This window comes from Pinus tabuliformis, chromosome 2_1, assembly GCF_031772625.1.
Source record: "Pinus tabuliformis cultivar Carrire ecotype Pingquan chromosome 2_1, CPIR1, whole genome shotgun sequence".
Taxonomy (NCBI): Eukaryota; Viridiplantae; Streptophyta; class Pinopsida; order Pinales; family Pinaceae; genus Pinus; species Pinus tabuliformis.
This window is the reverse complement of record NC_142299.1, coordinates 789,470,338-789,494,095: the sequence shown is the minus strand read 5'-3', so window position 1 is coordinate 789,494,095 and position 23,758 is coordinate 789,470,338. Positions and strand designations below refer to the sequence as shown.

The 23,758-nt window shown below is 33.5% G+C and overlaps 1 protein-coding gene across 1 annotated transcript; it reads right to left on the bottom strand.

The window, feature by feature from the left end:
• Positions 1–20,977: 20,977 nt before the first annotated feature.
• Positions 20,978–22,339, bottom strand: LOC149202961 (uncharacterized). The gene is made up of 2 exons (XM_089400079.1): positions 21,782–22,339; positions 20,978–21,666 (listed from the first exon to the last, which is right to left on the bottom strand). Exon 2 carries the CDS (start codon positions 21,441–21,443, stop codon positions 21,114–21,116), a length of 330 nt encoding a protein of 109 aa, XP_089256205.1. The 5' UTR covers positions 21,444–21,666; positions 21,782–22,339; the 3' UTR covers positions 20,978–21,113.
• Between the last annotated feature and the right edge of the window lie 1,419 nt (positions 22,340–23,758).

Here is a 23,758-nt window from a genome sequence, read left to right as displayed (position 1 = left end):
GTGAAATTTATATGAACATATTTAATATTATTAAGAATTAGTATAAATCTACCTTAACTTCATATTTACCAAGCTTCGAGAGGAATCAAATAACTTAAGGTGTGATTCATTCCTCAAGTTTTACACTCAAAATGAGGTTTTCATTTTGAGAAATTTGATCCCTCCTAACATTGTATATTTCTCCTAAAGATGCATATACAATAATTAATTAAAAATGGATATATAAACATCATCTTTGAAATATATTCATCATAACTAAAAAACTTCAACACTATATTATTTTTCTTAGTACTTTTAAAATTCTTTAGATATTTAGATTTTAACAAATTTATTAAAAAACCATAGCCAATTATATATATATAGATAGATATTACCTCAACAAATTATTACATCTAGTACATCAATCATCATTCCATCACCAACATATATTATGGCAAGTGGTTTCAATCTTCCCAATGGAAAACTAGATGTTTTTGACCACCTACTTAGTGAATAAGTAGTCCAAAATTTGAAGAGTCATAATAGTTGAAGCCTAACAATATATTCTACAACAAAATCAAAACACAAAAAACTGATAAATATCATGAGAAAACTAGGAATCAAAGGATGTAAATGGTGCTTGATCTTGTGCACAATATGCTAGAGAAGTTGATGTTGCAATGATGCATGGGATATGTATTTCAATTCGAACCATCCATGTGTCCATTAATTCCATAAAAGTATTTGATTTCTCTGCTCCCATTTCACATCTTCCAGTATTACGAAGACACTATATATTTTCTTTTTCCTCCCATTAAGAACCCTACCCAACAAGGTTTTCATCCGCAATAGAGATTCAAAGCTTGGTAGAATTAATTTTTCTTCCCTAGCTGTGCCCTAGGTCAAGATCCCACTATCCTATATCCTCAATGAGATACATATAAGAAAAGTTTTTCCTATCTCTTACTAATATGGTCTCTAGGTCATACATTTTAGTCCATATATCCAGGGGAACCATAGCTTGAAAGACCTCAATAGCCTCCTGAGCCTATTTTTGGGCTCAGGTTCAATGCTATGGAATATTCCCTCCCCCCTTCTATTTCTCATACGTTGCCTCTACATAGGGGGCTAAATGACTGCACTGACTCAGGAAATAACCGACCTAGCCACAAGAGGAAGATTTTATATGGAGATGAGACAGATAGAAAAGTAGCCATTGTGAAATAAGGAAGAGACACATGAAAGATCCAACAAATTTTTATATATATATAAACCAGCCCCGCTGGGTGTAATTATAGTGGAGTGAATATAACCTGATAAGAATTAGTGAAGCACTATCCTAGATTTAGTATAGGAGGCCATTTTTCCAGCCATCATTGCTTAATTGCATACAAATCAAAAAATTAACACAACCCACATTTTCTAGACCATAAACCACCTAGAAGTTTACATTCATGAAATCATGAAGAGGGATGAAATCAAACTTAGTAATTCTAAGGAGCTACAGAATCACCCAGACCCATGAAATCACCAAAAGGATAGTACAGGAAGCCACCTTAGGTCTTTGCAAGTTGTATCATCTTTGAGTGACCAAGCCATAGCCTTGTACTACATGTTCGTAGCTTGAATTTTAGACATCCTCTATGAGCATCCTCTCTCGAAGCTTCAAAGCACAAATTCTTTTAGCGCAACTAGAAAGGGTTTCCTTCTAGTATAGTAAGCTAGTGGGATAATTCTCTTGGTTACTTAGCTGCCAACATACCAAAATCGATTGGAAATATGATCAAACTGAGGCCTAGAACCCACCCGAAAAGGTTTCTAAGTTTCAAATCTAGAGGAAATAACCAAAATATACATAAGGATGTTGTGGAAGCCATCATGCCATGCCCTTCTTCTAATTCCTTTTGCTCTACTCAAGGATTTTGCAATGTAATATCTTCACATGTAGTTGCATGCACAAGGGTGGCCATTTCAGCCCCTTTATTTAATTTACTTATGTTCACAAGGTGGTGACCACATGGCTCCAAGCAGCCTAGCTCCTCAATCCTCACTCCCATCGGGGGCCCCCGATTTGCATTTTCCATTGAATTTTGAAAGCTAGATTTATCATCTTCCAAAATAATATGAAGATCATTATGACAATCCAATTGTGGATTTGGAGGTCGTCATTTCTCAAAGTTTATTCCTCTTTGAAGAGATCCTCGATTGGCCAAAAGTTCAACAATATGATTTATAGTCCTTCGAGTATGAGACAAAATGATATAACTGAAGGATGAGAGAAATTGATGTATTCAAGAGATCAAATTTATAAGTCTCCATCTTCTGGAAAGTTTTTTGGGTGGTTCTGGTAACTTGCTAAGAGTCTTCTTCTATATGGAGCTTAGTGTACCCTATCGATAAAGCTAACTTTATGCCTTTTTCTAGACCAAGGAATTCAACTTCATTATTAATATATGTTCCTTAATTATTTGCATAGATCCATAGAACCTTATGCATCCAATCTATTATAAGACCACGAGATCCTACCAACCTCGCGACTACCTTTCTATGCTCCATCAAAATTAAGTTTTAAGAAGCCTATAGGGGGAGATGAATATGAATCAGACTAAGGCAATTAGGGATGGGGTTCCGTCAACGAGGAGGGGAAATAATATTGGGAGAAAGGTTAAGAGATTTGAAAATAACTTCTTCTCAAGGCTATGTTTTCCAATCATCTTAATATTAGGTGTCCGTCAAAATAGTTTTTCTCACATTGGTCTTAATAATATGCTGCACACTATCTTCTGTCACGTGTTGATCTTTGAATATCCTTCTATTTATTTCCTTCTAGAGGGCTCATAAGGAAAAGCAACACTTATTTTGTGTAATATAATTATAACAATGATGTTATTATTATTAATAATAATATCAATATTGAAAATTTAATAATAAACAATATTAATATTATGAAAGAATTAAAATTATATCTATATTAATAAAGCATTGTCAATAGTTCATCATAGTCAACAAAAGTCAACCATAAGATTCAACCATAGTCAACTATAGTGGATATGGTATCATGGCAATCCATAATCAATTATAGGCATCATTGCCATACTCAAAATTGGCATAGAAATTATAATAGTCATTAAAGTTAATAACTTTATATAATAAATTTAATACTTAATATATAATTTTAATATTACTATTATTTTAAATATTTAAATATTTGAATTTTAATATAAATTTTATAATGTTTTTATAATTTATTAATACAACTTCAATATTACATTTTATATTGTTCGCAATATAACTTTAGTAACTTTAATATTGATCACAATTTGGATGTCATCACAATGTGTTGAACAACAAATGATTTTGTAACATAATGAACAACAAACATTGTCACAATATGATGAATAAAAAATGATATCACAATGTGATGAACAAAAAACATCATCATAATGTGATGAATAATAAACATCATCACAATGCGATGAATAGAAAAAATGGTTGCAATTTGATGAACGATGAAAGTCAGTGCAATGTGATGAACACTGAAAGTTGTTGTAATGTGATGAAGAATAAAAATCATTTCAATGTGATGAATAATAAGCATTATCAGAATATAATGAGTAACAAACAATGTTGCAATGTGCCAAATGATGTCAATGTGATTAATACTAAATTTTGTCGCAATGTAATGGACAATAAAAAATGTTACGTTGTGATAAAAAACTAATGTCATTGCAATGTCATGAAAAACAAACAATGTTAGAATGTGATGAACAACAAATTTTGTTACAATCTAATGCCCAACAAATGACATCATAATTTGATGAGCATCAAGCATCATCACAATTGGACAAAAAAATGATGTTCCAATCCAATAAATAAAAGCATTGAAATCAATGTTTAATGGAGTCAATCATGATTTTAACTTGGTTGACGAGTTCAAACATGATCAACCATAGTCCTATATGGTAGAGCATAGTCAATTACAAAGAACAAGACGACCATATGTGGTCAACATAGTCATAATGGAAAACCATGTTCAACCAATATCAAACATGGCCAAACCACTCTCAACAATGGTCAACATGGTTGCCTATGGTTAACCATCATCAACCATGGCCGACATGGATAGGATGACCAACCATGGTCAACATGGATGTCACAATGAGATGAAAAAAAACATTATTGAAACATATTGAACAAGAAATGCCATCGTAAATGTGATGAACAAAAATTGTCATAGTAACATGACATAAAATAAATGTCATCACAACGTGACGAACAATAAACAACGTCACAATGTGGCATAAAACAAACATCGTCTAATGTCACAAACAATAAATGTAATCATAAGTTGATACATAAAAATTGATGTCACAATGTGATGAAAATCAAATGTCATTGCAATTAGACAAAAGAAAAATATCGTAGTGTGACAAATATAACCATTAAAATCCACGATCAATCATGTTTAACTATGTCAGTGATGATATTCCCTTGATTGATCAAGGTTAAACACAGTCCACCATGGTCATATTTGGTTGTGACAAACAACAAATTTCATTGCAACATGAAAAAAAATAAACAACAACATCAACCGACTTCAACCATTAATGTAATATCAACAATAACACCAATTTAACATCAATCATAGTTAACCCTGGTTGAGAAATATGAATGTTACATAAATACATTGTTACATGAATTGTTGACCATGGTCAATCATGGTTACCTGATTAACCATGTATAAAAAGGTTATGGGTAAACTTTAATTTGAAAAAAAAATTACACATCTTATTATAAAATAGATCATTTTGCTAAATAAAATTTGCTTATATATTAATTTCCCCATATAATTAGAATATGAACTTATTAGAATTGGAATAATATCAAATCCCTAAGAAATTGGTCGGCGGGGAGCCATGTAGAACGAATTTAATTTAATTTGATAAGAAAAGAATTACACATCTTATTGTAAAATGGACCATTTTGCAAAATAAAATTTCCATATATACTGATTTCTCCATCTAATTAGAATATGAACTTATTAGAAGTGGAATAATCTCAAATCCCTAGGAAATTAGTGTGCAAGGAGCCACACTAATCTAATTTTTTAAATTTATTAAAAGTCAATGTTACATAACAAATTCTTTAACACACTACAACCCTTGATAAGCATTAATACTAAGCATCTATTGTACATATTATGTTGAAAAACGGTCTTAAAAAAAAAAAAAGTCAACATATCCTCATCCACATTAAATGGGCATAAAAATGGCTCAAATTTGGATGCAAATTGAGATGAAACATTGTATACAAAATGAGGTGCAACAAATTATTCAAAACTTGGTGCAAAAATAAATGCAAAAGTAGACGAAAAAAATGGCTCAAAATTTAACGTAACATTAGACACAAAATGGGATGCAAAGGTGGACGCAACACATGGTTCAACATAGGATGCAAGTTTAGATGCTAAAAATGATGTAAAATTGGATGCAAGAAATGGTGTAAAAAATGATGCTAAATTGGATGTGATAAATGATGAAAAATATGGTGCAAAATAGGATGCAAAAAAGGGAGACAAATAAAATGCAAAAGTGGGTTTAAAAAATGGTGCAAAAATGGATCAAATATTTGGCACTAAATCAAATTCAACTTATCAGGCAAAATTAGATGCAAAAAATGGTGTAAAAAAGGACGGAAAAACTGGCGCAAAAATTGATGTTAAAATAAGTACAAAATTAGAAGCAAAAAATGGCATAATACTAGATCAAAAAACTGGCACAAATTGGATGCCAAAAAATGCACTAAATCAGATGCAAAATATGGTGTAAAACTTGATGCAAATTACGACAAAAAACTAGAAGCAAAGAATGGTACAAAACACGAAGCAAAAAATGATGCGAAAATAGATGCAAAAAATGGCACAAAACTAGAAGAAAAACCTGTTCTAAATCTAAATGCAAATCTTGGTGCAAAATATGATGCAAAATTTGGCATAAAAAAAGATGTAAAATTTGGCACAAAAAGGGAAATTTTAAAAATTGTACAATAGAGTGATATTTAGCGCTAGGCTGCTCAAAATGTGAAATTTATATGAACATATTTAATATTATTAAGAATTAGTATAAATCTACCTTAACTTCATATTTACCAAGCTTCGAAAGGAATCAAATAACTTAAGGTGTGAACCATTCCTCAAGTTTTGCGCTCAAAATAAGGTTTTCATTTTGACAAATTTGATCCCTCCTCACAATGTAAATTTCTCCTGAAGATGCATATACAATAATTAATTAAAAATGGATATACAAACACCATATTTGAAATATATTCATCATAACTAACAAATTCAACACTATATTATTTTTCTTCATTTTTCTTAGTACTTTTAAAATTCTCTCTCTCTCTCTCTCTCTCTCTATATATATATATATATATATATATATATATATATATATTACCTCACCAAATCATTATATCTAGTACATCATTCATCATTCCATCACCAAGATATATTATGGCAAGTGGTTTCAATCTTCCCAATGGAAAACTAGATGTTTTTGACCACCTACTTAGTGAATAAGTAGTCCAAAATTTGAAGAGTCATAATAGTTGAATCCTAACTACATATTCTACAACAGAACCAAAACACAAAAATTGATAGATATCATGAGAAAACTAGGAATCAAAGGATGTAAATGGTGCTTTATCTTGTGCACAATATGCTAGAGAAGTTGATGCTGCAGTGATGCATGGGATATGTATTTCAATTTGAACCATCCATGTGTCCATTTATTCCATAAAAGTCTTTGGTTTCTCTTCTCCCATTTCACATCTTCCAGGATGACAAAGACACTATATATTTTCATTTTCCTCCCATTAATAACCCTACCCAACAAGGTTTTCATCTGCGATAGAGATTCAAAGCTTGGTAGAATTAATTTTTCTTCCCTAGGTGTGCCCTAGGTCAAGATCCCACTATCCTATATCCTCAATGAGATACATATAAGAGAAGGCTTTCCAATCTCTTACTGATATGGTCTCTAGGTTATACATTTTAGTTGATATATCCAGAGGAACCATAGCTTGAAAGGCCTCAATAGCCTCCTGGGTCTATTTTTGGGCTCAGGTTTGACCCTAGGGAATATGCCCTCCCCCCCTTCTATTTCTCATACGTTGCCTCTACATGGGGGCTAAATGACTGCACCAACTTAGGAAATAACCGACCTAGCCACAAGAGGAAGATTTAATATAGAGATGAGATAGACAGATAAGTAGCCACTGAGAAATAAGGAAGAGACACACCAAAGATCCAACAAAAAATACTTTATATATAAACCAACCCTGTTGGGTGTAATTACAGTGGAGCAAATAGAACCTGATAAGAATTGGTGAAGCACTATCCTAGCTTTTGTATAGGAGGCCATTTTTCTAGCCATCATTGCTTAATTGCATACAAATCCAAAAATTAAAACAACCCACATTTTCCAGACCATAAACCACCTAGAAGTTTACATTCATGAAACCATGAAGAGGGATGAAATCAAACTTAGATATTCTAAGGAGCTGTAGAATTACCCAGACCCATGAAATCACCAATAGGATAGTACATGAAGCCACCTCAGATCTTTGCAAGTTGTATCATATTTGAGCGACCAAGCCATAGCCTTGTCCTGCATGTTTGTAGCTTGAATTTTATACATCCTCTATGAGCATCCTCTCTCGAAGCTTCAAAGCACAATTTCTTTCAACACAACTAGAAAGGGTTTCCTTCTAGTATAGTAAGCTAGTGGGATAATTCTCCTGGTTACTTAGCTCCCAACATACCAAAATCGATTGGAAATATGATCAAACTCAAGCCTAAAACCCACCTGAAAAGGTTTCTATGTTCCAGATCTAGAGGAAATAACCAAAATATATGTAAGGATGTTGCGGAAGCCACCATGCCATGCCCTTCTTCTAATTCCTTTGGCACTACTCATGGATTTATCAAAGTAATATCTTCACATGTAGTTGCATGCACAAGGGTGGCCATGTCACCCCATTTATTTAATTCATTTATGTTCACAAGGTGGTGACCAAATGGCTCCAAGCAGCCTAGCTCCTCAATCCTCACTCCCATCAGGGCCCCTTGATTTTCATTTTCCATTGAGTTTTTAGAGCTAGATTTATCATCTTCCAAAATAATATGAAGATCATTATGCCAATCCAATTGTGGATTTGGAGGCCGTCATGTCTCAAATTTTATTCCTATTTGAAGAGATCCTCAATTAGCCAAAAGGTCAACAATGTTAGGAAACCAGCTCATAAAAAGATGGAAAAGATAAATCAACGCCTTAGAATTTAGCCTCTTCAAGGGGGAAACCTCCTTTAAATTACACAAATGAACAATTCTTGGATGATACAAATGAATAAACCTCCCTTCTATATATAGGAGTCTAAGGGATCACAATGTAATTAAGCCAACATAACAGTAATAACATAAGGGCACAAAAATAACAATAGTGGGTTTCTATGGGGCATAATGATAACAATATGGGGACAATAGGGGCACAATAATAACAATAAGGGATACAATGACAATAGTAATGGGAGAATCACAAGTATTATAAGGGCCTAACATGCCCCTCTACTTCTGAAAAGCGTTGTCCTCAACGCTTGAGTAGTTTTGGATGCTTCTGTATAAAATTCTCATCCTCCCATGTGGAATCCTCAGCGGATAAGTTCTTCCACTTGATGAGATACTTTGTAATTGATCGATTTTGTAGCTGTCGAGTTCTTGTTTCTGTGACTGCTTCCGGTTCCAATATGATTTTTCCTTCCTCGTCAATTTCTGGCAATATTGTTTGAACTGGGAGCTTGTCAACTATAACCTTCTTTAAACATGAAACACGGAAAATTGGGTGCACTCGAGAAGCTGCAGGAAGCTCCAATTTGTATGCCATAGTACCAATCTTTTGCAACACCTTGTACATACCATAATACTTTGGTCATAATTTATTATCCTTCTTAGCTTTCTTGAGGGACATTTGTTTATATGGTTATCCTTTAAGAGTTGCAGAACTTGTTGTTGATGCTCAATGTGATGTTCCACTGCTTGAACCTTAAAATTTTCTCTTAAATATGATGTGATGAATGGTGGATGATATCCATAAAGTGCCATAAATGGGGTCATTTTTGTTGCAGTATGGAAGGAAGTGTTATGCCACCAATCAGCCAGAGGCAACCATTTGACCCATTGTGTCTATTTATCAGATACAAAACAATGAATATACCCTTCCAAACATTTGTTTACTATCTCAGTTTGCCCATCAGATTGAGGATGATAATATGAGCTATGAGCTAGCTGAGTAGCGAGACAAGAAAACAATTTTGTCCAAAAATTTCCAGTGAGAATGGGATCTCTGTCGCTTACAATAATATTTAGGTTTCCATCTAGCTTTTGAATTGTTTCCATAAATGCAGTAGAAAGTATACTGGTTTTAAATGGATGTGATAATGCACAAAAGTATGCATACATGGTAAGTTTGTCAACTACCACCATCATGACACACTTTCCTTCAGACCTGGGTAAACCTGTGTTAAAATCCATTGAAACCTCCTCCCAACATTGGCTTGGAATGGATAAAGGTTGTAATAGACCTAGGGTCTTAATTGTTTCAACTTTATTTTGTTGGAAAAATAAAAATTCCGCCACAAACTTTTGAATATTCGATTTAAGGCCATCCCAAAAAAATTCCTTCTTAACCCTGTGGTAAGTTTTTAAATATCCTAAGTGCCCTCCTAAGGGAGAAGTGTGCAATTCCATAAGAATATTTTGTTTGAGTTGGGAATTATTACATAGGTATAAGCGATCTTTGTACTATAATGAATCATTTTTCCAGCTAAATGTATTAGATGTACTGGGATCTTGTTGTAACTTTTGAATGAGTGCTCATACTTCTTCGTCATTCTTCCATTTCTCCCTTGCTTCATTTATCCAGTTTGGTTGGATAATACAAATGGCGCACAACAATGCTTGCACATCCTCATCCTTTCATGAGAGTGCATCTGCCACAACATTTTGCTTCCCTTTTTTGTAGATGATTTCAAAGTCATAAACCAACATCTTTGTGATCCATTGTTGTTTCTCTTCAGAGGATAATCTTTGTTCTAAAAAGCATTTAAGACTATCATGATCTGTTTTTACCTTGAAGTGTCTTCCCATTAGGTAGGGTCACCATTTCTTAAGTGCATGTAGTATTGCCAATATTTCCTTCTCATAAATAGCTTTGTGTAAATACTTTCCCTTGATTGGACAAATTTCTAAAGAAATGGGTCTTTCATCTTGCATCTAAACAACACCAATTCCATTTCAGGAAGCATCACATTCCACAATAAAGGTTTTTGTGAAGTTCAGCGTAGATAAGATCGGTGCTTGGCACATTGCCTCTTTAAGATGTTTGAAGGCCTTTGTTGCTTCTCGAGTCCATGAAAATGCATCTTTCTTCAATAATGTTGTTATAGGTGCTGCTATTATCCCATAATTCTTAACAAACTTGCGGTAATACCCCGTCAACCCGTGAAATCCTCACAAATACTTTATGGATGTAGGGATTTTCCATTCATTAATGGATTTAATTTTGCTATGGTCTACCTTAAAACCTTCATGAGATATAATATGACCCAGATATTCCACCTCTTGTACTCCAAAGAAACATTTGGAGCTTCTTGCATATAATTGTCTCTCCTTCAATAGTTTGAGCACCCTGTCAACATGTTCAACATGATCCTTCCAAGACTTGTTGTAGATTAGTATATCATCAAAAAATACTAACACAAATTTTCTAAGGAAGGGTTTGAAAATGGAATTCATCAAACCTTGAAATGTAGAAGGTGCATTGGTAAGGCCAAAAGGCATGACCAAAAATTCATAATGACCCTCATGAGTTCTAAATGCTGTTTTCGGAATGTCTTTAGTCTTCATTTTGATTTGATGATATCCTGAACGAAGATCCAACTTGGTGAAGTAAATTAATCCATGCAATTCATCCAATAACTCATCAATGACTGGAATGGGAAATTTATCTTTAATAGTGAGCTTGTTGATCTCCCTATAATCCGGACACATGCGCCATGATCCATCCTTCTTGGGCACCAATACTAATGGAGCAAAGAAGAACTTTTACTAGCTTGAATTATACCAGCCTCTAGCATTTCTGCAACCATACATCCAAGTTCACTCTTTTGGGCATAGGGATATTTCTATAGCCTGATGTTTGGAGGAACACTTCCTAGAACCAAATGAATAGTATGATCATTATCATGAATAGGTGTGAGACCTTTGGGAGTCTCAAATACCTTGGAATGATTGTCCAAGACTTTTTGGATATCTAGAGAAACAGATGATTTTGATGTGGGAACCTCTAGTGAACATAATTGTGCAATTACACCTCGTTGTTCCTTCTTTAGAAGCTTTGTCATACCGTTAGAGTTGATTATCTTTCCTGGTTTCCCTGCAATACCCAGTAATTCAACTTCCTTTCCTTCTGCACAAAATTTCAAGAAAAGTTCTTGAAAATTAAAAGCTATTTTACCCAAGGATTGTAGCCATTGGACTCCTAGTACAACATCAGCACCACCCATTGGAATGGAAAGCACTGGGCTATTCAATACATATTCTCCCATGGATAGCTTGATATTATGGCACTTTCCGGAGCAATTTATGGTTCACCCACTTGCAGCTATCACTTGACACTCTGGTGCTGGATATAGGAAGCAATTCAATTCCTTTGCTATCTTACAATGAATAAAATTATGGGTACTTCCTGAATCAATCAACACTATTACTTTTTTCTTCTTGATATGTCCTTCTATCTTGATAGTTTGAGGAGTGGTAGCATTACAAGATATGGTTGGATTAATTTATTTTTTATCTAGGGTTTTTTCCTGGCGTATATCCTCTTCTTTTGACATTTCTTATTCCTTTTCTTCCTCCTCTTCACAATCTATGTAGAATAATTTATTCTCAGCACACTTATGACCTTTAGTGTATTTGCTATCACAACTGTAACAAAGCCCTTTTGCTCTTTTTTCTTCCAATTATTGTGGTGTCAACCTTGTAGGTTGTGGAAGGCTAGGGGCAACAACACTTCAATCTTTATAGTTGTGAGTGGTAGGCTTCCTCGTTTCCATAATTTTGCTTTCAATTTTTCTTGCTAACCTGAATGCCTTCTCCAATGAATCAGGTTCCCAAAGGTGAACCTCATGTTGGATATTATCCTTTAAAGTCCCTATGAACACATCAATCCTATGCTCCTCTGGAATATCTTTTACCCTTATGTTCAATTTTTGGAAGTCCTCAATGTGCTCCATCATTGAACCCTTTTGTTTGAGATTTATAAATTGGCTAAAAAAGGTGTTGCTTTTTGTATCCTCATAATGTGCTATCATTTCATCCATAAAAATTACCCAAGTGAAAATTTGTTTACGAGAGCAAAGCCATTGATACCATACAAACTGATTTGGTTCCAAATATAAAGTTGAAATACATACCTTTTTTGTGTTTTTCACATTATGGAGATCGAAAAATTGCTCCATATGTAGTATCCATGTTCCGAGGTCCTTGCCATCAAACCTCCTCATATCAATTTTTGGAACATGGTGGGTCTTCAATCCAACATTAGAGTCTATGAAATCATGATTAACATTTCATTTGTTCTCATCATGAGTTTTCTTTACTACCCTTTCACCATTAGTTGCCATTTCTTGTAGCAACTTATTCAAATTTATCTTCAATTCTTCCATATTATCGTCCATGCCATTCATCTTAGCTTCTACGCCTTTCTTTAAACCATCCAGCTTAGCTTCCACGCCATCCATCTTAACTTGCGTGACATTCATATTAGCTTCCATGCCATTCATCTTGGCTTCATTTACCTTTAGTGAGAGTGAAATTTGTTGTACTTGGTCTTGTAATTTTGATATATCATGTTGAATTTCTTCCTCTTCTTCACGAGTCATGCTACAACGTTCGGGTTGCTTACTAGTTGTTTCCATTTTCTTTCTTTGGGGAATTAATTAATGCTAATAATTCTTCACTATTCCCTTTGAATTCCTTCAAACTAATTTTCCAACCAATCTTATGCAAAATTCATAAAAACTACAAACCTTTTTTTCACTTTGTAAGAGCTTGATATTGAATCTGTTGTATCTCTGTAACTGCGGATCTTGAATCTCTGAAATCTTGTCCTGCGGTAGCCCCTTGAGTCCTCTTTCTAACCCCGCAAGTCTGATCAAGATTGGATTCTTCAAGGAAGAGTTATACCAAATCGCCCATGGTGACGTGATTATAGAATAGTTTAGTAGAGCGAACTTGTACGATGTGCCACGGGTCATTGTTTCAACCTTAGTACCTAAAACTGATACACAGAAAACTATAGGTCCTCCTTCTGAAACTTCTTATAAAATTTCAATATGATGCTCAAAACAAAATTTCTGACGATTTTCCCCAGGTCAACTGTTTGGAATGTAATTCGGGAGTCTGCAAAAATGCCAACTTCCTCAGATCATATCTCCTCAAATATAGTGAGACAAGCTCTAAAATTCAGACCCGAAGTTCAGAACAATTTTAGCCCAAATGGGTTTTTTTGTTAGCTTCTGAAACGTTGCAAAAAAAAGTTATAGCAAAAATGCCATGATGACTTGTTTGGAGCAGCGAAACCCTAGAATCCAAAGCTCTGATACCAAATGTTAGGAAACCAGCTCACAAAAAGATAGAAAAGATAGATCAACGCCTTACAATTCAACCTCTTCGAGGGGGAAACCTCCTTTACATTACACAAATGAACAATTCTTGGATGATACAAATGACTAAACCTTCCTTCTATATAGAGGAGTCTAAGCGGTCACAATGTAATTAAGCCGACATAACAGTAATAACATAAGGGAACAAAAATAACAATAGTGGGTTTCTATGGGGCATACTAATAACAATATGGGGACAATAGGGGCACAATAATAACAATAAGGGATACAATGACAATAGTAATGGGGGAATCACTAGTATTATAGGGGCCTAACAAACACCATGATTTCTAATCCTTCGAGTATGAGACAAAATGATATAACTGAAGGATGAGAGAAATCGGTGGATTCAAGAGATCAAATTTATAAGTCTCCATCTTCTGGAAAGTTTTTTGGGCGGTTCTGGTAACTTTCTAAGAGTCTTCTTCTACATGGAGCTTAGTGTAGCTTGTCGATAAAGCTGAATTTAGGCCTTTTTCTAGAGCAAGGAATTCAACTTCATTATTAATAGATGTTCCTTAATTATTTACATAGATCCATGGAACCTTATGCATCCAAACTATTATAAGACCACCAAATCCTACCAACCTCGTGATTACCTTTCTATGCTCCATCAAAATTAAGTTTCAAGAAGCCTATAGGGGGAGATGAATATGAATCAGACTGAGGTGATTAGGGATGGGTTTCCATCCATGAGGAGGGGAAATAATGTTGGGAGAAAGGTTAAGAGATTTCAAAATAACTTGTTCTCAAGGCTATGTTTTCCAATTAGCTTAATACCAAGTGTTAGTCAAAATAGTTTTTCTAACATTGGTCTTAATAATATGCCACACACTATCTTCTGTCACGTGTTGATCTTTGAATATCCTTCTATTTATTTCCTTATAGAGGGCTCATAAGGAAAAGCAACACTTATTTTTTGTAATATAATTATAACAATAATGTTAATATTATTAATAATAATATCAATATTGAAAATTTTAATAATAAACTATATTAATATTATGAAAGAATTAAAATTTTATCTATATTAATAAAGCATAGTCAATAGTCCATCATAGTCAACAAAATTCAACCATAAGATTCAACCATAGTCAACTATAGTGGATATGGTATCATGGCAATCCATAATCAATTATAGGCATCGTTGCCATACTCAAAAATGGCATAGATATTATAATAGTCATTAAAGTTAATAACTTATATAATAAATGTAATACTTAATACTTAATATATAATTTTAATATTACTATTATTTTAAATATTTAAATATTTGAATTTTAATACAACTTTTATAATATTTTTATAATTTATTAATATAACTTTAATATTACACTTTATATGGTTCGCAATATAACTTTAGTAACTTTAGTATTGCTCACAATTTGGATGTCATCACAACGTGTTGAACAACAAATGATTATGTAACATAATGAACAACAAACATCGTCACAATATGATGAATAAAACATGATATCGCAATGTGATGAACAACAAACATCATTAGAATGTGTTGAATAATAAACATCATCATAATCCGATGAAAACAAAATGTTGCAATCTGATGAACGACGAAAGCCAGTGCAATGTGATGAACAATAAGAATTATCAAAATATAATGAGTAACAAAGAATGTTGTAATGTGCCAAATGATGTCAATGTGATTAATAATAAATGTCGTCGCAATGTAATGAACAATAAACAATGTTACATTGTGATAAAAAAACTAATGTCATTGCAATGTGATGAAAAATAAACAATGTTAGAATGTGATGAACAACAAATTTTGTTACAATTTGATGCCCAACAAATGACATCATAATTTGATGAACATCAAACATCATCACAGTTGGAAAAAAAATGATGTTGCAATCCAATAAATAAAAGCAATGAGATCCACGTTTAATGGAGTCAATCATGATCTTAACTTGGTTGATGAGTTCAAACATGATCAACCATAGTCCTATATGGTAGAGCGTAGTAAATTACAGAGAACAAGACGACCATATGTGGTCAACATAGTCATAATGGACAACCATGTTCAACCAATATCAAACGTGGCCAAACCACTCTCAACAATGGTAAACATGGTTGACTATGGTTAACCATCATCAACCATGGCCGACATGGATAGGATGACCAACCATCGTCAACATGGATGTCACAATGTGATGAAAAAAAACATTACTGAAACATATTGAACAAGAAATGTCATCGCAAATGTGATGAAGATTTTAAAAAGTTGTAATGTAACCTAGTAACATGACATACAATAAATGTCATCACAATGTGACGAACAATAAAGAATGTCACAATATGGCATAAAACAAACATCGTCTAATGTCACAAACAATAAATATAATCATAATTTGATACATAAAAATTGATGTCACAATGTGATGAAAATCAAATATCATTGCAATTCGACAAAAGAACAATATTGTAGTGTGACAAATAAAACTATTAAAATCCACGATCAATCATGTTTAACTATGTCAGTGTTGATATTCCCTTGATTGATCAAGGTTAAACACAGTCCACCATGGTCATATTTGGTTGTGACAAACAACAAATTTCATTGCAACATGAAAAACAATAAACAACATCATCAACCCACTTCAACCATTAACGTAATATTAACATTAACACCAATATAACATCAACCATAGTTATCCCTGGTAGAGAAATATGAATGTTACATAAATACATATATACATATATACATTGTTACATGAGTTTTTGACCATGGTCGAACATGGTTAACTATTGTCAACCTTGTCAACCCCCTTGAGCCATACTCATCCCTTAACAACCATTAAGCTTGGGCAACTATGGTTTAGCATTGTCAACCATGGCCAAGTCTCGTCAACAATTTTTAATCATAGTTAACCATGGTCTACTAATCAACCCCATGCATATTATCCAGAAATGAGCACAACCACATTAATAAAATGATTAATATAATTTAATTGACACTATTTCCCACTTATATAATACTGATTAAAAAAAAAAAATAAAAAATAATATTAATCAATAGATACAAACCATTTATTTAATATAATTAAATTTGTTAATAAATAAATAAATAAATATAAAATAGCATATTAACGAATAAAAATATATTTTAATTTTTCAATATAATAATAATAATAATTTCTTTTTCATGACACTGAACCGTGTTTATAAAATATAAAAAATACATTAAATTGATAGTTATTAAATAAACCTACGGCATATATAAATTAAAAATCAAAATATAAAAGACGGTAACACGAAACATTTTCAATCTAATATATTTGAATTTACAATACATTTAAAATAAATATTAAATCAATGAGTATAAAGCAACTTTCATATAACCTGGTTTTGTTTGGTTAAGCAATTGTTTAATATTTTAATATAAATGACGAAAAGAAAACCACCATTTTGAAACCATAATGGTATATATGAATTTTTTTGACTGTGTGACTTGTAATAAGATTTGAAAAATACTTAAAAATATGTTTAAATAGAAAAAGATTAGTACAATTATATTAAAAATATTAAAGTGATTGATATAGCTGAAGACTTTATAAAATTAACAAAAAAATTATTGCAATATAAATGATGCTTTGTCAATGTACACATTTACCTGATTAACCACGTATAAAAAGGTTATGGGTCAACTTTAACTTGAAAAAAAAAATTACACATCTAGTTGTAAAATAGATCATTTTGCTAAATAAAATTTGCTTATATATTAATTTCCCCATATAATTAGAATATGAACTTATTAGAATTGGAATAATCTCAAATCCCTAAGAAATTGATGGGCGGGGAGCCATGTAGAACGAAATTAATTTAATTTGATAAAAAAAAAAGAATTACACATCTTATTGTAAAATTGACTATTTTGCAAAATAAAATTTCCATATATATTAATTTCCCCGTTTAATTAGAATATGAACTTATTAGAAGTGGAATAATCTCAAATCCCTAGGAAATTGGTGTGCAAGGAGCCACACTAATCTAATTTTTAAAATTTATTAAAAATCAATGTTACATAACAAATTCTTTAACACACTACAACCCCTGATAAGCATTAAGACTAAGCATATATTGAGCATATTATGTTGAGAAACGGTCTTAAAAAAAATAAAAATAAAAAGTCAACATATATTTATTAACAAATATTTTATAGCAATATTAATTATTTATATTTTTAAACAAATCGACAATTACTCATAGTTACCCAATTATTCTATATCATTTGAAACAATGGTTGCCATATAAAGGGCTTTCTTTTGTACAAACCTTTGAGTGCATCTAGGAAAGAAAATTGAAAATTATAGTGGAATTGGAAAGTTTATTATTTTCTATTTTTTTTTATGAAGATCTAAAAAGCTGAGAAAATAGTGATAGGTAATAATTTTAAAAGTAGTTACTGTTTTTTAGGATTTTAAATTAGAAAAGTATTTTTTAATAAAATTTGGAAGGGAAAACGAGTTTTGAAAAAATATTTTAGATTTGAGTTTGAAAAGAAAAAAGAGTTTCTAAAAGAAGTAATAAGTGTGATTTTTAATTTAAATTTAATTTAGGAAAGAATGAATAAAAAGTATTGCTCTCATACATGAGTGTTTTCAAATTCTAGGGATCACTAGCATTACTCATAAACATATGAGAGTTATATAGACCATCAACACTAGCAACCAGAGATAATTGTCCTCACTATTAATTTGATAACTAAATTATGATAAATTTTCGGAAAACAAAAATATATATATATATATAGATTTAATTTTTTTTTTTTTTTTTTCCTCATCAAATTCGAACTGAAATCGAATATCATATCCTATGGAAGCAAATTCAAACTGGAACTATGGTGTCGAGGATAAGGACTACACGGTCTGACATGACGACGGTATCTTATAGACATTCGTGACAGCCTGTGGAAGTGTCCAGCTCGCCTTTTGTCTCCGGAAAAGAGACATGGAATACCAGCACCATTGAATGCGCTGCGTTGACGGCAATAATCCACCTCCGTTTATATGCCCAAACGTGATTCCACGAAACTCGTTCAGTCCATTGTTGCACTGTAGATCGATCCCATCTTACTGTCGCTACACAGATAGATCTTTATGGAATATATTTGTACATTAGTGGGCTGTCAACTGTCTCGAGGCCGTGCAACCGGATGACCGGAGGACAAATCTGGGGAAATTGGTGGGGCTAACGAAGGCGGATGTGCGTGTAGTGCTTACACCTCACTCTTTTAATAGGGAAATAATTTTGAGCGCAGGAATTTACCGTAGTTTATTTATTACAGGTTTTGGAGATTTTTTTAGTCATTTAATTTATTTAAAATTATGGGAGATTGGTTGGAATTACATGTTTGAGTTGTGAATTTTCTTAATAGAATTTATTTAGGAATGTGGGAGATTTGTTTTAATCACAAGCATGAGTTATGAACTCTTCACAATCCAAGTGCTTTAGGGGTTTTTTAAGATGTTGAATCCATATATGTAATCAAAATTTCAGTTTAAACAACAAAAATCAATGCTTAAATTAAAAAAATGGTTGGATTTCCACCAAAATCTCAAAAATAGACAAAGCCATCTTTTTATGTCAATAAGTATGTTTATTTTAGAAGAGGACTTCTAGAACTTTACGTTAATAATTAATAGGTGAGTGATAGATACTTAACTCAATATCTATGGAACATTTTTAAGAATAAGGAGTATATAACTTTAAAATTTATTTTTAAAATAATTATTTTCTTTTTGTGTTTTAATTTAATTAAACAGGGTCTCTTCCTACTTAACATATTTCATAGTGTCTTTGTTCATCGGATATTAGAGAATAGCCTAATCTCACTACATATTGATAAAAACTTCCCAAAATTGTTTCATTGTAGCCCTTCCCAATATCACTTTCAAATAAAAGTAACCCCTACTTTTTAATAACCATGTTGACCATATAGACCATTATTGACCATGGCTTGGCCATATTGGACCTTGGTTGAACGTAGTTGCACATTTTGAACATATTGACCATGGTTGACCGTGTTGTCTACAATTGACAATGCTCGACCATATATGACCATGGTTGATTGTGTTTGAGGTCAGTTAACGAAGGAAGATCATGGTTGACATAGTTAAACATGATTGATCATGGTTACCAATGGTATTGTTTGTCGCATTATGAGATCATTTTTTCTCTATTTGCAATAATGTTTGATGTTCATCACATTCTAACACATTTATTGTGTGTCACATTTCAATAATATTTATTGTTCATCATATCGCGAAAACATTTATTTTTTATCACATTGCAATGACATTTATTGTTCGTGATGTTGTAATCATGTTTATTTTTTAAAATGTGGCTTTGTTTGTTTTTCTTCACATTTTGATGTTTGTCACATACAAATTTTTTTGTTGTTAATCACATTGCAATGTTGTTTATCGTTAATCACTTTGCAATAATTTTATTGTTCATCACATTTCGATGACATTTATTGTTTATCATGTTGGGATGATGTTTTATGACTTGTAGCAAGATCTCAAAATACACTTAAATACGTTTAAACGAAGAAACGTTCGTAACGTCAGAAAAGAAATATAATTTATTAGTAATGTTTCAAATCGATATTATTAGTTTTTATTAAATATTTCAAATCGATATTAATTATTTAGAATGCACACAAATAAGTAATCTGTTAATTACTTATAGCAACTTAATTTGAAACCATGTTGGGCATATGCATGGTTTTATGGTTTTGTTTTGTGTTAGTATAGGTTTTTTTAAATATGGATTTAATATGAGTTGGGAGGGATTTAATTTTTTTATGTTTAAATTTTTTAAGAGCTAATATTATTTTATTTATTTATTTTTAATGTTTAATAATTTTTATTTTTTTTAATTTTTCATAATTTTTATTTTAGTAAACATAAACAAAATTTTAATTCAATTTTGATAGTGGTCTGACAACATTACACATTATACTTATACTATAATAAGCTTTTAAGCTCAAAAACTCTGTGAACTAAAACAGATTTTAAATTACTACAGAATTTTGTTTTGTAAAGGATAAAAATTATACTTAAAAAAGACTAAAGTTCGTGTATTATTGTCCGGTTAGTATTACATTCCATGTCCAGATTATTCGCTTTCGTGTACAAAAACAGACTTTAAATTACTACAGAATTGTTTTGTAAATGATAAAAAATTATATAGTTAAAAAAGACTAAAGTTCGTGTATTATTGTCCGAGTTGGTATTACATTCCATGTCCACATTATTCACTTTCGTGTACAAAAATTACGGCCACCCTTCCGGAGGCCGTGCCCGCGGGTTTACAAAATTACGGCCACCCTGTCAGATGGTGTCATTTTCCTGTCGAGTTCCCGCCAGCCGCGTTTCATAGCCCACGGCGAATGCTGGAACCTGTGCAATTCCACTTCTCACAAAGATTGGAATTGCAATCCACTCGCTGTTTCTTACAATCCACTCGCCATATTTCTGTACGGGGGCAGTGGCCTCTATATAACACTCGTTATTGCTCATGTTTGCGATGCTATGGTCTCTTGGTTCCGCCCTGGAGGATGTGCATGGGCTGGAAGACTCAATAAAGCCATCGCCTTTCCTGGCCCCAAAGGATGGCCCATAATCGTAAGCCTTATGTACATGAGCGTTGGTCTTTCTCATCGCAGGCTCCAATGTCTGGCTCGCACTTATGGCACCAAGAAGCTCATGGCGTTTTAGCTTGGGCTCAACGCCAACCGTGATCCTAAGGTGGCCAGAGACTGGCTCAGCTCCCCTCACTTCGCAGACCGACCCCTCAAACAATATGCTCAGCAGCAAATGTTCAGCACGGCTATGGGATTTGCGCCCAACGGCGTTTACTCGCGACTATTGCGAAGGATTTCCACTGCGCATCTCATAATAACGGCTCCAAAATAAATAACCGAAGACAACTTCTAATTCTAAGATTATAACTGTAATTTATCAAAAGAATCGCAACGTGTTTAGTTTAGTTATAATACCTATAGTGTCCCCAGTAATCACCGTTGGCACAAATCCTATCGCCCTGCTAAACATCAACTGCTACGCGGATTGTTTATCGGATCGCTCTGGCAAGTGAGGGTAGCCAAACAAGGCTCTGGCCAGCTCAGGATGTGATGTAATCATGGTTGGTGTTGAGCCCAAGTTAAACGCCATGAAATTCTTGGCGCCGTGAAGACGCGACAGATATTCAAGTTGCAGTGAGCAAGGCGGCCCGCTCATGTCCTTAAGGCTTCTGATTATCGGCCATCCTCTGGGGCCAGTATTTGCGACGCCTTTCTTGTGTCTTCCTACCCCATACACAATCTTCAGAGCCGAACCAAGAGACCATATAATCTCAAACAGCAGATACAACGAATGCTATATACAGAGGCCACTCGCTCCAGGGAGAAATATTTTCAGTGAAATGTGAAAAATAATCATGGGCTCCATTCTTTGTAAGAAGACAATTGGCTATACTCACAACTCCCTACCCCCATTGGATAAGATACAGAGAAGGAAAGATGAATTGAGTGGAAGGAATACCAGGAAGGACGTGTGTTATATTGAGACGACAGAGGCAGCGAAATGGGTTAGGAAATTGATGGGCTATCGACCGCAGCTGTGCGTGAAGGGCCCAGACAGGACAGGATGACTACATGATCTGACACGGCGACGGTATCTTATAGACTTTCGGGACAGCGTTGGGAAGTATACAACTCGCTTTCTGTCTCCGGGAAAGAGACATGCAATACCATCTCCATTGAATGTGTTTCGTTAACGGCATTAATCCACCTCCGTTTATATGCCGACACATGCTTCCTCGAAATTCGTTAAGTGTAGTCCACTGCTGCACTGCACAGTGGGGGCAAGGGCTAGCGAGCCTGCCATAGGGCATTAAATGTCTGTTTAGCTGCAAGCTCGTTAGCCATATAACACGAGGTGGGGATAGAGTGTTCGGAAAGTCACCCCGCGCTTGTTAAATATGGCTAATGAGCTTGCAGCTGAGTGGGCATTTAATGCCCTATGGCAGGCTCGTTAGCCCTTGTCCACATTGGGCTGCTATCGGAGGAGGCGGACGGGAAGAGGAATATGGCGAAATTGCGACGAAACTTATTTTTTTTCAGAAGAAAGAGGAGTCCTCTACCGAGGCGGAGGAATTGCCGGGACGGCTAAAAGTGTTTGGAATCAGGGCAAAAAAATTTCAAAAAATCTTGTAGAGGCAATGTTTGAATGGTGTTTTTGATGGTGGAAATGGATTCAAAACTATCAAAAACCTTTTGGACACCTTAAATTTTGAATTTTAACAACTATAACTTAGATTTACAAAAATCCTTGCCGGATTTTGTCTAAATGTGATCAGAATTTCCATGACTTTCAGGGCAATTCCTCCGACTAATTAAACTACGGCGAAGAAAAAGCTTACTTATTTATATTAATTAAGTAAAAATGTACAATCCAAAAAGACAACAAACTAGCCATGCTGACTAAAGATGTGTCACGACATCCAAAAATCAATGTGATAGACAATCCCATATACCAATTCATATACATATGTTCAAAAATAAAAAATAGCAGAACAAAGCAATATTGCCGTACCAATACTGAGCATCAGAAAGATGTAATATAGAAGATGAAATAATAAATCATGTTCCTTTGTTATGGCAACCGAATCTCGCCTACCTCTCTAATATGTTGATTCACAGATGGAGTGTAATGCATGACGCTGAATTGATCATGTAGTGTAGCGTTAGATAACTTGTTCGTGTCCTTGTTGTCATCTCTATATACATGTGATATATACATGTGATATGGAGTAGGATGATAGGGAAGCCAACAAATGTTTAATCTTGTTGATTCATTTTGTTAATAGTGGTGGGGAGTGATTCTGTATATTGCTTATGATAGTTTTGGAGTCTCCACAAATTTATTGATATTTAGATGTTTCTCTTCAACCAACAGAACAACTCCCAAAGTGT

Coding starts and splice junctions, on each gene's coding strand:
- LOC149202961 (XM_089400079.1), bottom strand. CDS start 21,443: ATGAGAAAGACCAACGCTCATGTACATAAGGCTTACGATTATGGGCCA.